We start from the raw sequence: 14,468 nt of genomic DNA, 5'->3' as shown, positions 1-14,468 counted from the left end.
TTTTGAATTCCTTAACAGTTTCCAATTCACTAGAAGCTCTGATGGCAGAAGTATATTTTACTCTTACACCTGTTGCATCTACTCTGTCAAAACTTGATGTGGGTTTGTGTCTTGATCTGACGGGTAAACGAATCTCTTGTACACGTGCAATACATTGGCCTTGAATGTTTGTCTGGTGTCGTAACTTCCAAATTTAGAATAAGACACGAGTTATAGAAAAAACAACTTACCTGTGTTACATGAACATGAACTTTACGGGTAGTAGATCTACGTAGCCTACTGTGTGTTGATCTGAATCGACGTGTTTACCCCAACCCTATGTAAATATTGAAATAGTGATATGGGGAAATTGAAGCTATTGAAAAAAACCAGTGGAGATATTGAAAAAAAGGGAATACCCTAATACTTGAATACCGATCTATTTTGTTATCTAGTTCACGGCGAATAAATATTTTTCAAGATAGATAGCGTTCTAAATAAAAGCTCGAGCGTAAATGGTACCGTACTACCATTGAGGTGCTACCCATACACTAATCTGTTCCAACAATCATGAAGTCTTTAATTTTCCTGATCGCCGGTTTTTATTACGTTGCAGGTAAACCCGATATTTAAAAAAAATTTAATTAAACCTAATTAAATTTTAATTAAACGCATTAATAATTTTTAATTTCGAAAATTCGAAAGGATTTGTGATTAGGAACGAACGCATAATTGAAGGAGAGTTGGCTGCGGCTGGCCAATTTCCGTACGTCGTTTCCATCACCGACGAAAATAATCGACACTTTTGCGGCGGATTTATCTACAACGATAGATGGATCGTCACAACAGCCTCGTGTGTCGATGGGTAACGCAATTCTTTTATTTTTAAATCAGGGTTTTAAAGCTTATAAGAAAATTGACCCTATGTATCTAAACATTTTAAAATTATTTGTTATAGGAAAACAATCTACCAGTTGAAAGTGGTGGTCGGTCAGGTGAGTGCCATTAATCCGGACCCAAACGAGGAATCCATGGCCGTTTATTCCATCGTTTCTTTCCCGGATTACAACAGTACCAACAAGATGAACGACATCGCTCTCATCAAGGTTTGAAAAGTTTTATTAAAATATAGAATTGGAAAATTTGATTCTCATCTTAAATGCTGGATAACAGCTGAGTAAAAGTATCCAATTCGATTATGAAAATGTGGATTTCATCGTGTACAATCAATTCGATTTCGTCGAGAGGGTAGGAATGATAATGGGATGGGGCACAAATATGGTACGTATACACCTTTTAATTACAATTTCATATCACAAAATGAATTTAATTCATGATTTAAATGAATTTATTCATTGACTCAAATAGGACGGTGGGTTTGAATCGGTCAATCTTCGTTACGCAGCGGGATTCATCCTGTTCACAAATGTTTCAACCGGATGCGGAACGTATTCCGACATGGACGAATTCGATCCGGCCATCATGATGTGCTGTGGAGTTTCCATTGTTGCGAGTATGCTAATAAGCCTTACAAAAATAATTAAATTTTTCTTAAATCATAATTTCTTTCTTTTTGGCAGCCCCACCTGGGTCCCCTTGCATGTATGACGAAGGATCTCCATTCGTGCAAGAATTAGTGGATCCTGCTAATTCATCACTGGTCATTCCGACTGCCGTTGGCATCTTCTCCAAAACGCCCAGCTGCCAACTATCATCACGAAGTGTTTACACGCGATTATCTGTCTACTATTATTGGCTGAAAAACACTGCCGGACTCCAACCAACTCGTCCGTCAATTTAAATATTTATCTTATAATCAAACTCTCACAGAAAATGTTATCCCCTTGACTGTTGATCAATGCTTTCGTCAATAAAAATGAATGGACATTCTCAACTCTTTGTTCCTCATTAGAAATATGAGCGGGATGTAGACGGCGTGAATTAGGCCCAGTTCTCGGATGTACGGCGCCACCACGGTGAGATTGTTGCAGTCGAATCGGTCGATGTCGATTAATCGGCAAACGAAAAAGGTGAAGAAGAAAATCACCGGAGGGAAAACAGTTAAGACGAGAGAGGTGACTCCGATGACCAACGTACGAGTGGCTTCCATCTCCATGTGGCTGAGTTTGCCCCTATCGACGTGAATGGACATGGCTTTCACGCTGGTTCGTTCGTTCGCCGGACTGCTGACGGACGGCCTGACGCTCAGAATTTCATTTCCGGACGTGTCCAGTTGGCTGGATTCGATTAAAACGTTGTCCCCATCCACAATGGCCAGATCTTGACCAACCATCTCGTCGTTGTTGTCCATCTGCCCGTGATTCCGGGTTGTTATCCTGGACATTTCGCTGGTGGGATTCGTCAGCTTCCGGGATTCCCCGAACAGCACCTTTGTCTGTCGGTAGACGATGATGTTCAATACGGTGCACATCACCAACAATCCGACAATGATAACAAAAATGATTTTGCTGTGGATGGCGTACATCTCGCAGCGCAGAGGAGCCAGTCCGACGATGTAGACAAATTTGGCGATAAAAACGAAGAAGATGGAACTGAAACAAACGATTCCGCTGGCCAGACGGACCGTCACTTTCTCCCGGTGGAGCAGGGAATGGTTGATGGCAACATACCTGTCCGCCAGGGCCAGCAGCATGTTTAGGAGAAGGAGGATTTGGGGTATAGCGAGTATGGCGATGAAGGCCCGACAAACGGGTTCGACTGGGTAGAGACCCCAGTAAGTCAGTTCGATGATGGGGTAGAGGAAAAGCAGCAAATAGGAGAAAATGATGCCCAGCAGGAAGATGTTGCGCGGTTTGCTGCGGAGTCTTCGGAGACGGACGATAGTGACGGCAATCAATAAGTTGAGCGGGATTCCGACGGAGCAGCAAAGGCATTTGGTGACGACCAAGAAAAGGTCGAGATCGATGGGATTGTAAGGTTCTCCATTTTGGATGAACATGACATCCCCTTGATTGATGGTGGTGTTGTTATTCATGTTTGTGAGATTTTGATTCAAAACGATAGTTATGTGCAACAGTTGTTCATAGAAAACTTGGCACTCTCAAACGTCAAAGTAGAAACTATCGTCTAGACTCTGGAATGAATTGAATTGGAATTGATGAGAATCACTAGAGAATTCAGACGGAGAAAATTCGTGACTCTCGGTGACTTTTCTGGAGACATCAAGTCAATCCTAAGTATAGGCCTATATATAGGTAAAAAAAGCTATAAATTTTAAAAATAATTCTGCTGATAATCAAGATCAATACCTTATTGAAAGATTTGACAGCTGTCGCTGGAGTCAATTTGAATTTCCCGCTTCATGGGGTGACAATAAAATTCCAGTTTGTAATCGATCTAATTATTAACATAGATCTATCACATTAGATGATATAGAGAAATTAGTAATTAATATACATGCCCTCCACAAATTGAAATTTTGGTTTCCAGTAGGAAAAGAAGATGTTTTATAGCGTCGAGCAGCAGTGCAACTGATGTATATATGTCTTGTTATATATGATCTGAGCATGCTCAGTCATAGAGCGTGAGTGGCTTTAAGCCCAGCCTCGGGATTGTATTACAATATAGCGGCATTATACGTTTCATCTTTGCTGGTATAATTTAATGTTTATACAAGACCTCATCCGATTTGTGTAAGTGGGTGTGGCTCATTACGTGTCTACATCTCATATATAAATATATAGGTTGGCTGATTTGGTGATTGCTGATTTGGTTGATAGCTCAATTATACTCAATTTTGACGAATACGATTTGAGTGGGACATTTAGGTTAACGCGGGTTAACGCAGTAATTAGACATAGTCGTACATCGTTAAATTCCCAGATGAGAACTCTACCGTTGGTGTGGAAAACTCACCTTGTTTTCATTAAGATGAGAAGAAGAAGCTGTTGGAGATAGAGCAGCACTTAGCTGATTTAATGTTTGAAAAATCTCCTTAATTATGCAGAACCGAAGTTCGAGGAAGAGCAGCACGAAACATTTCCCGAATCGGATTTCCGCGCTTGTACATGTACGAACGATGAATAAACTTTGAAATTATTTTCAAATCTTATTATACCCTGGTGTTTTTCTATTGTACTTTTTCCCCCCCTCGCATTCGCTGATTTCAAATACCAACGGGTCAATAACTGAACCAGACATTTTTGTCAAGGAGAATGCCGAGAATGCCATAAAATAGTTATTTTAACAGAAAGAAAATCGATATATCGCATACGAACAGAGTTCAATCTCGTTGCCTCGTATGCCGGCTCTTGTCATCTGTTTTGCGCTCACTGAATCTTGAAATTCACCACCGTTATAGTTTTGATGAATACTAAAATTATTGTTACACCGAAGGGGCGTTTTTAAAGGAACTAAGAAAAGATGCAGGTTTTAAGAAATTTGGCCAAAACATTTTTATGATCCTTACATCTTTAGGATTATAATTATTACATCGTTTTCCTTTAGAGCGGATGTAAAGGGAGGATATTTCTTGCCGGCGACCTTTACCTGAGACCTATAGCTAACGGTCTGCTGAATGGGAGATTGAAAGACATGGACAATAAAGGCTGCTAACTATAGTAGCTACCAGTATATAATATTCTGAGATTGGTAAAAAATAATCAAGTAATTGAAAAGGAAAACTCGGGAAATACAAGACAGCTTGGACGAAAGCTTTCCTAAGAAATCAATCCCTTGTCCCTACACTATATTACGCAAAAGGCTTTCATGATCCATGGAGACGCTGTTTCCACGTGTATCGGACATCTCAGATTAGGTTTTTACCTTCTATATATGTAGTTTTGCCACATGTCTTTCCAATATTTCAAGTTAATTTTATATTTTCACTTTGACCTTTTCCACACGCGTATATAACGTAATATTTGGTAATATTGCAGTGGCGTAAATGCCTCCCATTTTAAAAAGTGATCTATTTTGCCCTTATTTAACCAGCATATAGACAGCGAAATTTGATCTAATTTCATGTATCGATTATAAGCTCCATCATCACTGATTCACCGGACTATCCGGAAACTGAACAAACAAAAGAAGCAAGAGGTGGAACGTGGAGATAGTTAAATTTCTGACAACGCATAATTAAAGAAGCTTCCAGCGAATTGCGCAAATGAGGAAGAAGAGCCACAGCTTCGTGAACTGAATTTCCATCCTCCTCTTATACATCAGTCTCTCATTATTATATTAGCGTGGGCGCAAAACGCCTACAGGTTTCCTGCTCTTATTGGGTACCGATAAATTACGTCGAATAATTCTACGACGCGTTTTATTGCTTTGAATGAATAAAATACAGCGTGTGAGTCCACCGACACAAATAATTATTTGAGTTGTATATCCTGAACGCTTTTATTAGGTTTCTGCAATTTCAGGTATGTAAACGATAGTTGCCATGGAGACCGCCCTACTAACACGGCCCATTCTCTTTATGTAAGATGTAGATAAATATGGGATGGATAGATCCAGGTCGCAATTGTGGGGCGGTAGTATAGCGTAGGTATAAATTTATTCGGATCTAGGATGGGATCAAATAAAGAATATTCATCGTAGATCCACCAGCGTATATTCATTAACATACTGATTGTACATCAAAGTAATATACTCGGGGGTATGATTTTGTTGTGATACCATTTGGTACATACACAGAATGTGCATCACAGTATAACCATATTAGGTACACAGTGGACGAAAAAGCTAAAAAATATCTCAATTTTCATTACTCCTAAACGTTTCTTCCCAAAGTGTACGAACAGTTGGTCAAATGGTTAGAGAGGTGAGCTACGGATATGAAGGTCAGTAGTTCAAGTCTCGGGGTAGACTTTTATCTTTTAATTTCTGACAGAAATCATATCCAAAGATGGATGTTATTTAAGGATACTGTGTATACACAAACCGGTATATTCAAGGGACATACAAATGGTACGTGCGGGGAAGGGGAAATAAGGATAAACATGAAGCATTCCATGGATATGCTGTTTGTATCTCCCTTATCCTTGGGAGTACGCTTCAGTCATATCCATGGAACATCGCTGTGTTAGTAGGGCGCCATATGGCGCCTTTTTCAAAAGCGCTCCAGCTGATTTGGTTTCAAGTGTAGCAACACATGTTCAAATGCAGATACGAATCTGATTGGATGGACTTGCGGGAAAAGTCATGCGTATTACCGCATCTTCTCTGCAATCGATCTGGTGTGTACAACCAACATTTTTTCTCTTTGTTAGCTATTTATACTACTACTACTGCGAGTCAACAAAAATAGGCGACTCTTCAGAGCTCTCCCTTATTTAATAAGGGTGGCTTAAATGGTTTATTTTAAACCGACCGACAATATGTACAATACTATATTTCACCGTCTATAGCGCTTGATCTTCACCTTGGTGGTTTCTTATTTTTTTTATTTACCGCGACGCTTATAAGTTTTAAAGTTACGTCGTCGCGATAATGTCTAGATTTCTCCCATGAGTGACGCAGAGCGTTAGAAATAAACTAGAATTTGTTGGGATAGACCGGAGAAATCCTTGATCTATATTTTTAGAATCATTTGTTATTATTATTCAAGCGGTGCGACGCCCGTCACGACTCTATACATCCGAGGCGTCCAAAAATGGACTTCGGAGCCAAATCATGTGCATCTAAACAGTCAACATTTTAATTCAGTTCGACTCTAATACAGCAGAAAAATTAAGAAAGCTTCGTTAGATTTTATATCGCATTTCTATACAAGTTTATCCTTTCGAATTCCTTTTTTCTGCACTGCTGGGCGGCTCCGACATTTTCGAAAGCGGCGAGAAGCGGACAATTTTTCTTGAAATTTTTTACCGACGCATTCCCAAGGAGAGCATCTTTGTTTTGCCAATTGTTGCTCATCAGACATGACGACATATAATAGGAAGCTACTATCGATACAAATGGAAAGGAATTGGGAAAACACTGATCCATTTCTAATTCCTGTGTGTGAGAAAAAAGGAAAGGGTAATTATTTTAAGGGGACAATATAATCCAACCCGATTAATTTGAAATTATATAACTATGCGGCGGCTGTAATGAAATTTCAAACATATTCAGTTTCCAAACTGCTGTACTCGAATTTCATGCTACCGAATTTTATTAAAATGTTGGTCAGGGCCAAGGTTGTTGGGATAGAAGAGATCCAACGAAAGTGGAGGAGGAATATTATTTTGGGGTGGAAAAAGTGAGCAAAGAGCTAGTGAAGAGTGAAAATGAGGTCAGATCACTTATGAAGCCTCAACATTTATTATAACAAGGACAAATTAGCCGAGACTATACAGGGACCGCACCCATTTTTATGAGAGCAAAAGTTATAGCCCCACCTGTGCGTGTATAATTTCTTTACCTGTGAGAAACTACCAAGCCATCACGACGGCGTACGTCGTGCATCACAGCTGAAAGTAAAGAAAAAGAACTGGCCACTTGGTACAGTATAGGCGTAAATACACATAGGCTTCACCAGGTGTATAAATATAGAAGCACAAGATCTCAAAGTTATCAGTTGTACAACAACCAGATATCCGAATCAACATGCAGGTAAGTTAACATCCGCTTCACTATCGCCTATATCAAATAATCTGAATTGAATCTGAAAAATGGTTTCTATTATAAGGTCTTATTCGTTCTCGCCGCCGCCTTGATCGCCACTGTGGCCTCAAATGCTTACTACCCCAAACCGGCCTACCCAGCCCCGGCTTATCCATCTTACAGCAAGTCTTACGATTATGTAAGTATATTTTATTTTTCATTTCATTAACTATCGATTAAGTTTTGACCTGTTTTAAATTGATTTCTGCAGGCCCCAATGCCGTACAGCTTCGGCTGGGCCGTAAAGGACGACTACACCTACAACGACTACGCCCACCAGGAGACGGCCGATGACAAGGGCTACGTGTCCGGCTCTTACCGCACCCTCCTGCCCGACGGCCGGACCCAGACGGTCACCTACAAGGCCGACGACTACAGCGGATACGTCGCCGATGTCAAATACGACGGAGAGGCCAAATACCCCACCGAGTACAAACCATCGGCATACAAGCCCGCTGCCTACCCCAGTCCAGCTTATCCTTCTTCTTACCCCGCTTACCCCGCCTACAAACCCGCCTACAAGCCCGCCTACCCATCTCCGGCTTACCCCAAATATTAAGCGGATGAGTGATGTCTCTTGCCAATAATGGTCCCCATAATTTAAAAGTATTTTTTAAAATAGAGACAAAATAAAAGTTCTTCTTCTAAAAGAAATCTCAACATTTTTTTCGGTTTCATTTCCGCCACGTGAATATAGATTTGCACATGGCAGTCAAAGAGAACGAAAGAATATAAATCAGAGAACAGATCCGGTCATTATTAACTTTAATATTCCAATATCTCCGATTGTTTTGAGGGAAAACGTTATTTCTTCCTAGAAAATAACTCACAACGAGAAATCAAGCGAGCGAGAAGCTTTTGGAAAGTTTCTGACGAATTGTTTCCTGTCAGAGAGACAAATGTTTCCACCGTCACGGACAAAACCTCAGCAACAGCTCAGCTATTTAACTTTTTTACTGCCAACAATTAGTCCGACTAAAGTGGTCCAGTTATGTTCAGAATGTTTTCCCGACGATGACAAAATAATAAGAGCGTAAAAACTCGTCAAATCGATGAGCAAATCGTCATAATGTGTGGCGCCGCGACGGCCAACAGGTGGTCGAGCAGAACTATGAACGCCGATATACTTTCCTTAAATTCTTATTTCCATCAGACGAGAGAGAAAATGACTTTCCCCTGGCGAGAATCGGTCCGAGTCGCGTCTCTTTGAAATTCCAGGCGACGATTATTACGTGATTTCTGAAATCTAATATGATCGGTTCGGCCGCGAAAATTCCGAAATAGAATTTTATTTGATGCCAAGTGTCGAAAAGAAATTTCGCCAATTGGCTATATGTCGTTATGATGTTATGTTGGAATATAAGAGAGGAATACAATCGATCTCGTCACGTTTGAATGAGTCAGAAAGTGCAATAGAATTATTGCGCTTCTTGGAAAGTTTTTACCAATGAGCAATTGTTAATGTTATATTCTTTTATTTCTGGTAATTTATTTGAAAAGATGAAAGTGTTGATGTTGGTCGTATAAATCACTTTGCCGGACGCAACATTTCTATTCTGGGAGCGTGCGGTTTAAAAGGGCGGATATGTGAGCTGTAATAGTTACAGAGCTAGTCGATCGGATCAGAATCGAACCGCCAACCAAACAGATTGAATGTTATTATGTATACAGGCGTAACTATAATGTTGTAATTCGAATTCAATTCAGATAAGATTCATACTAACAACTATATATGAAATATGTTACGTCATACATAGAAACAGCATCAATTATTTGTTATCTAAAAGCGACCACAGGTAATTTTGGTTATCCTGTAGATTTCTATTGACAGGTTTTATTTTACCAAGTTTCGTGGGTGTGATAAAAATGTTTGAAGATGAAATAGCGTAATCACCAACAATTCTTAATTTTCGCAATAATAATAAATTATTAGGAATCAGAATTGGAAAATAGGATTTGCCAATAATTTTATTTTCGCATATAATTCTTTATTTCATTATACATTCACGCATTTTTATAAGAATTATAAAACCAAGTGGCTAATTAATATCTAGGGGGATATTGAGCAGGATAAGCTGGTTTGTATTCGGGATAAGCTGGTTTGTAGGAGGCAGGCTTGTAGGACTGTGATGGGTACTTGGCTTCCCCTTCGTATCTCACATCAGCGACGTATCCGGTGTAGTCGTCGGCCTTGTAGTTGACGATCTGAGTGCGGCCGTCGGGGAGATTGACGTTGTAGGAGCCGGAGACGTAACCCTTGCCATCGGCCGTCTCCTGGTGGGCGTAGTCGTTGTAGGACGGTTGGTCCTTTACGGCCCAGGCAAAGTTGTACGGCATTGGGGTCTGCCAAAATCAATTTCATTTCAAACAGGTCAAAAAGGACAGTTTAATTATGGCTGACACTTACGTCATAGGCCGATGGATAGGCTGGCTGGTATGAAGGCTTTGAATAGGCCGGAGCAGAGTAGGCCGGTGGTGCCTGGTTGTAAGAAGGACGGGGGTAACCTTGGCCGCTGACGGCAACCAAAACGGCGATGAGAACGGTGCAGACGAAGATCTGTAAAATGTAAAAAAGAATTGAATTAGCAATGAATTTAAGTGGAGATTCTGGTGCTGAATTATAGACATTCCACCTTCATGTTGAATTGTTGATGCTCTGAAAGTTTCAATGAGACTGATGATTTTAACCGTCGTTACCCGAGCTTTTTATACTGTTTTGCACGTTAGTAAAAGAAGGCTGGGCTCTTTTCTTAACAGTTAACACGCTAGAACAATCCCCAATAAAAGCGCAAACCAATTTCTAAAACACAACCCCCTTTTTTATCCACTGGTGTTTTGCCAAATCCTTTCACTGACATCTGGAAAAACTTTAATACAACGAATTATAGTCAAGTCAAACTTTTGTAGATTAATTCCAGAAATAATTCAGCAAGAAATTTACATTCGTCCAAATTTAATAATTGGTTGGATAGTTCTGAAAATTAAACTTAGACATTTATAAGAACACATTATTATAGAAAGGCAAAATGGTTTTCACCGCTCAGTGCTGGATCCACCCCAACCTGATTTCTTTTTTTTCTTGGCGGTGCCGGTAGTATATAAAGCCGCCGCAGTCACATCCAGAAGACCACAGTTCCATTCCAACTTTCAAAGCATCAACATGAAGGTAAAAGGAACTTGCACTTATATGTAAAACTTTGTTCTTTAGACAGAAATGGAAAGTGTTGATTGATGCGGTAACTTTTTGGGCGTTAGGTCTTCATTCTAGCGGCATTAGTCGCCGTTGTGGCCTCTGAAGGATATCAATACACTAAGCCAGCCTATTCGCCAATAGTTTATCCTACACCTGCTTATCCGCCCTACACTGGCACTGCCCATCCGTCAAATGAAGAATACGTAGTAAGTCATTCAGATCAATGATTGTATCGTTTAGTCATTTTAATTCAATATTTTTTAAATTGCAAAACATTTGTAGGCCGCAATGCCCTACAATTTTGCCTGGGCCGTAAAGGACCAACAGTCCTACAACAACTTCGCCCACCAGGAGAACGCTGATGGCAAGGGCTACGTGTCCGGCTCTTACCGCACCCTCCTGCCCGACGGCCGGACCCAGACGGTCACCTACAAGGTCGACGATTACACCGGATACGTCGCCGATGTCAAATACGAGGGAGAGGCCAAATACCAGCAAGAATATAAGGCCGCGTCGTACAGGCCTGCCGCTTACCCAAGTCCCTAAACAATTTGTTCAAGTGTTGGGAAACGTTTACACATAGTCACACAGCCATTTCGATATTTCAAATACAGATGTTATCAATTAAAGACAAATTCAATCGTAAGCAAGTGATTAAAGCTTGGGGTACCTTTTCAATATCGCGATTGCTCAGAGGTTTTAAATATTTGTTATAAGATGACTGTTTAGAATTCGAATATGATTAAGATTACATACGTATAGTAAGGCGGTATATACTTTAAGTGTCGTTAAAATGCAAGTATACTAAAAGTAGCTGATCGATGAGGATGTCGACGGAAATCAGTGACACATAAGTATTAAGCCATATTCTTTTTCTCGACATGTCGATGAGCTGGGAATTGAGACGAATGACGAAAAACTCCATCTGAGCAAAGTTTCGTGATGGGTAGATGATTCAGTAATACAAGTTGACAACAAAGTGATGAATCGAAACATAGATTAAGATTACCAATATTACAGTGACACTCGACAACAACCAAGCTTGTGCTTCCTCTGTGCAAATGTAGTGGAATAAAAATATAACCGCGCACGAAGTTATAAGATTTATTTTTCCAGTCATGTTTCTTTACAAGAGACCCTGTCGACGCAAATCTTCGTACGTTTTCTTGGGGATGACGTTGCCCATCGAGTCCTCGTACTCTTCCTCGTGATCGGCGACGAAACGTTCTGACGTTTTCTGGCTTCTCAATTTTGTCCAAACTGAAGTTTCAATTAGAATTTTATTATTAATCGGTAGGGGACAGGAAAAACAAAAATAAACTGAAAGCTTACGTGAAATTGCATCTTCGATTCGTGTTACGTTAGCAAAGTGGGCCGTGTTGGGAATACCCAGACACCGCATGCCGTGAGCGTGACGCCATTCGGCAAAATGACGTTGAAACGCCTTTGGACCTTTGTACGTGTAATTGCCGCAAATCTCGCAATTGTAGCTGATGTTCAAGCCGTGCAATTTGTAAAGCCAATATGGAATGGGCTGGATAAGAGATGAATCGATAAGATTAGAACAAAGTTACACAATTATCAATGTTAGTTCATTTATACCTTTCCATCCCAACCTAGTGGTAAATTCTTGGGATTGTAAGGGACGTCATCGTCTTCATCTTCATCCTCGGGGACCTGAAAATGGCAGTTGAGAATTTAAAGTTTAAGGAAATATGTCAAAGTAATTAAGTTATACCTCGACAACGTCTTCTTCTTCCTCCTCTCGTTCCCCATCTGTTCGGGCCTGTTTACGTTCCACGTTCTCTTTGGTAGCATGCCGTGGTTCAGACAAGATCTCAATCAGTCTATGAATTATTCACAATTAATTATTCATTCAATTTCATTCAATAATTTAAATGGAATTACTTGTAAACTTGAGCCTCCAGAAGGGCAATCTTTTTTTGTTTTTCGGCTTCCTTATCTTGTTCGGTAGCACCTCGATTTTTACCCTGGCCTTTGGCGAAGAGAGATTTGTCAATTTCATCTACCGACAGACCTTTTGTACTGAAGAGTCTTTTGGCACGGTCTTCGAGTGTTCCACCGCACTTGAGACCCAAAGCTATCAATGCTGATTTCAAACGATCCAGTCCTAGAGATGCCAATTCCTCACAAGATGAAAACGCTGAAATATCCAACGCTGCACCTGCGTTTGCCAAAGCACTTCCGGTTGTTTCTTTCTATAAATTTGCCAGCGTTAGTTAGGTTGGATAGAAAATAGAAACAGTCGTAAATAGACTTACCGGCCATCCAGGAAATGTACCCGCTACAAAGTCCTTTTCGAAATCTTGTTCGATTTCATGAAACAAGTTGTCAAGGTCCATGACTGGTTTTACTCGAGCAACGTAATCGACTAAATAATCCACCAATGCTTGTAGATAGTTTCTGTATTCAGCGTTCTTCTTTTCCCGGGGAATATCAAAGAGACGGTCAAACATGTTAAGGTAGCTAATGTAGTCAATTTTCTGTAGGAAATATAAATGTGTTAATTTTTTTCGATTTGTTTCTTGTTTCAATCTATAAACTGACCTGAATTCCTTTTAAATTTGTGTATTTCACATAGCTTTCATGAAGATCCAAATATTTGCCATAGCCCTCCTCATCGGTAAAGTCAACCAAATCTGAAAATCAAATTATATTAGCTTTATATGACTGTGCTTTCTGCCAGATATAACCTACTATTTGTTTCGTCAGCTCCACTCTCTCTCTGTTTTGCAAACTCATCGAATTCCATGGACATTGGTACAGCAATCTGTGAAACAAAACCAACTCCTATTGAATGACACTTAAAGAAAATGAATGTGTTTTATACCTCATTTGGATGTTTTTTGTAAAATTCCTTGATCTGTTTTAGTCTGTTGTAAAATTCCACAAATTCATTCGGTCCAGAGAGCAATGCCACCTCTTCTTTGCGCTGTCCGTCCTTGTCTTCATAGATCTCTTTCAAAACTCTTGTACTCTCCATATACCTCTAAAGTTATCAAAATACGACATTAAGAGTTGTTTGTTCAATTATATGAGCCAAAGTTTACATACGTCAAGCAAAATTTTCTGACGGTGTTCCGAGTTGATTATCTCCCTTTGAGTGGTCTTTTTGAAGATTGTTTCCTTGACCATGGAGTCGATGATACGCTCTTTTTCTTCATGATATCTCCTCTGCTGCTCTAGCAAAGTCTCCATTGTTTTTAATGAATTGAATTGTTTGATAAAATAAAAAAATTTAAACAAGCCGGCAATAGACGAGCAAAAATCACAATGCTTGGGCTTGGAAGTTGGAAAACAAACTGGTGGCCGTTGTAAGAACTAAAGTATTCTATCGATTTTTTGTAAAAACTATTTTCACTTTATTTATTATAATGTTTTTAATTATTCAAATGGTACAATTCGTTAAAAGAAAACGAATATATTGTCTAAATTTAAATTTGATGATTTGTTTGTCATTTCATGTTTACAAGTCTGTAAAGTGTAAACCCCTTAAAATTAAATTTTGATTCATTTACCTTCTCAATATAGTACACAGCTTAATAAATTTTCTAGCTTAATTAAAAATTTTAATTTATTCCTAATCATTAAAAACCAATTTCATTCATTGCATTCCAAGAAAATGTGAGCATTTTTTTGCTGTCAGGACGGTAATGTTTCCTAGTGT

General features: G+C 39.6%; 5 protein-coding genes across 5 annotated transcripts; 3 read left to right on the top strand and 2 right to left on the bottom strand.

Annotated features, from left to right (window-relative positions):
- Nucleotides 1–440: 440 nt before the first annotated feature.
- On the top strand, nt 441–1,818 carry LOC124349921 (chymotrypsinogen A-like). Its single transcript, XM_046800856.1, has 6 exons — nt 441–595; nt 685–844; nt 938–1,085; nt 1,153–1,260; nt 1,348–1,492; nt 1,560–1,818. The coding sequence occupies exons 1-6, from the start codon at nt 550–552 to the stop codon at nt 1,778–1,780; spliced, it is 828 nt and encodes a 275-aa protein (XP_046656812.1). The 5' UTR covers nt 441–549; the 3' UTR covers nt 1,781–1,818.
- A 5,631-nt stretch (nt 1,819–7,449) lies between these two features.
- LOC124350105 (adhesive plaque matrix protein-like) lies at nt 7,450–8,241 on the top strand. Its single transcript, XM_046801117.1, has 3 exons — nt 7,450–7,536; nt 7,613–7,726; nt 7,799–8,241. Exons 1-3 carry the CDS (start codon nt 7,531–7,533, stop codon nt 8,144–8,146), a joined length of 468 nt encoding a protein of 155 aa, XP_046657073.1. The 5' UTR covers nt 7,450–7,530; the 3' UTR covers nt 8,147–8,241.
- Nucleotides 8,242–9,541: 1,300 nt separating this feature from the next.
- On the bottom strand, nt 9,542–10,314 carry LOC124350108 (pro-resilin-like). The gene is made up of 3 exons (XM_046801120.1): nt 10,221–10,314; nt 9,995–10,144; nt 9,542–9,930 (listed from the first exon to the last, which is right to left on the bottom strand). Exons 1-3 carry the CDS (start codon nt 10,224–10,226, stop codon nt 9,631–9,633), a joined length of 456 nt encoding a protein of 151 aa, XP_046657076.1. The 5' UTR covers nt 10,227–10,314; the 3' UTR covers nt 9,542–9,630.
- A 383-nt stretch (nt 10,315–10,697) lies between these two features.
- LOC124350137 (cuticle protein 8-like) lies at nt 10,698–11,422 on the top strand. The gene is made up of 3 exons (XM_046801159.1): nt 10,698–10,753; nt 10,843–10,986; nt 11,063–11,422. The coding sequence occupies exons 1-3, from the start codon at nt 10,748–10,750 to the stop codon at nt 11,324–11,326; spliced, it is 414 nt and encodes a 137-aa protein (XP_046657115.1). The 5' UTR covers nt 10,698–10,747; the 3' UTR covers nt 11,327–11,422.
- Nucleotides 11,423–11,868: 446 nt separating this feature from the next.
- Nucleotides 11,869–14,105, bottom strand: LOC124349644 (splicing factor 3A subunit 3-like). The gene is made up of 10 exons (XM_046800404.1): nt 13,856–14,105; nt 13,632–13,790; nt 13,499–13,571; nt 13,349–13,440; nt 13,063–13,284; nt 12,689–12,999; nt 12,519–12,627; nt 12,383–12,457; nt 12,113–12,314; nt 11,869–12,040 (listed from the first exon to the last, which is right to left on the bottom strand). Exons 1-10 carry the CDS (start codon nt 13,997–13,999, stop codon nt 11,907–11,909), a joined length of 1,521 nt encoding a protein of 506 aa, XP_046656360.1. The 5' UTR covers nt 14,000–14,105; the 3' UTR covers nt 11,869–11,906.
- Nucleotides 14,106–14,468: the final 363 nt, after the last annotated feature.

The sequence above is a fragment of the Daphnia pulicaria genome, chromosome 7 (genome assembly GCF_021234035.1).
Source record: "Daphnia pulicaria isolate SC F1-1A chromosome 7, SC_F0-13Bv2, whole genome shotgun sequence".
In the NCBI taxonomy this organism is placed as follows: Eukaryota; Metazoa; Arthropoda; class Branchiopoda; order Diplostraca; family Daphniidae; genus Daphnia; species Daphnia pulicaria.
The sequence above is the reverse complement of the archived record's forward strand: the minus strand, read 5'-3'. Positions and strand labels throughout refer to the sequence as shown.

Excerpts from the sequence above, each read along its gene's own strand:
- LOC124349921 (XM_046800856.1), top strand. The coding sequence starts at position 550 with ATGAAGTCTTTAATTTTCCTGATCGCCGGTTTTTATTACGTTGCAG. Across the intron at positions 1,086-1,152 it reads ACGACATCGCTCTCATCAAG|CTGAGTAAAAGTATCCAATT; the intron begins GTTTGAAAAGTT and ends GCTGGATAACAG. Across the intron at positions 1,261-1,347 it reads TGGGATGGGGCACAAATATG|GACGGTGGGTTTGAATCGGT; the intron begins GTACGTATACAC and ends TGACTCAAATAG.
- LOC124350105 (XM_046801117.1), top strand. Across the intron at positions 7,727-7,798 it reads ACAGCAAGTCTTACGATTAT|GCCCCAATGCCGTACAGCTT; the intron begins GTAAGTATATTT and ends TGATTTCTGCAG.
- LOC124350108 (XM_046801120.1), bottom strand. Across the intron at positions 9,931-9,994 it reads CCTATCCATCGGCCTATGAC|ACCCCAATGCCGTACAACTT; the intron begins GTAAGTGTCAGC and ends TGATTTTGGCAG.
- LOC124350137 (XM_046801159.1), top strand. Across the intron at positions 10,987-11,062 it reads CGTCAAATGAAGAATACGTA|GCCGCAATGCCCTACAATTT; the intron begins GTAAGTCATTCA and ends AAACATTTGTAG.
- LOC124349644 (XM_046800404.1), bottom strand. The coding sequence starts at position 13,999 with ATGGAGACTTTGCTAGAGCAGCAGAGGAGATATCATGAAGAAAAAGAG. Across the intron at positions 13,791-13,855 it reads GTCAGAAAATTTTGCTTGAC|AGGTATATGGAGAGTACAAG; the intron begins GTATGTAAACTT and ends TGATAACTTTAG. Across the intron at positions 13,000-13,062 it reads GTACATTTCCTGGATGGCCG|AAAGAAACAACCGGAAGTGC; the intron begins GTAAGTCTATTT and ends GCAAATTTATAG.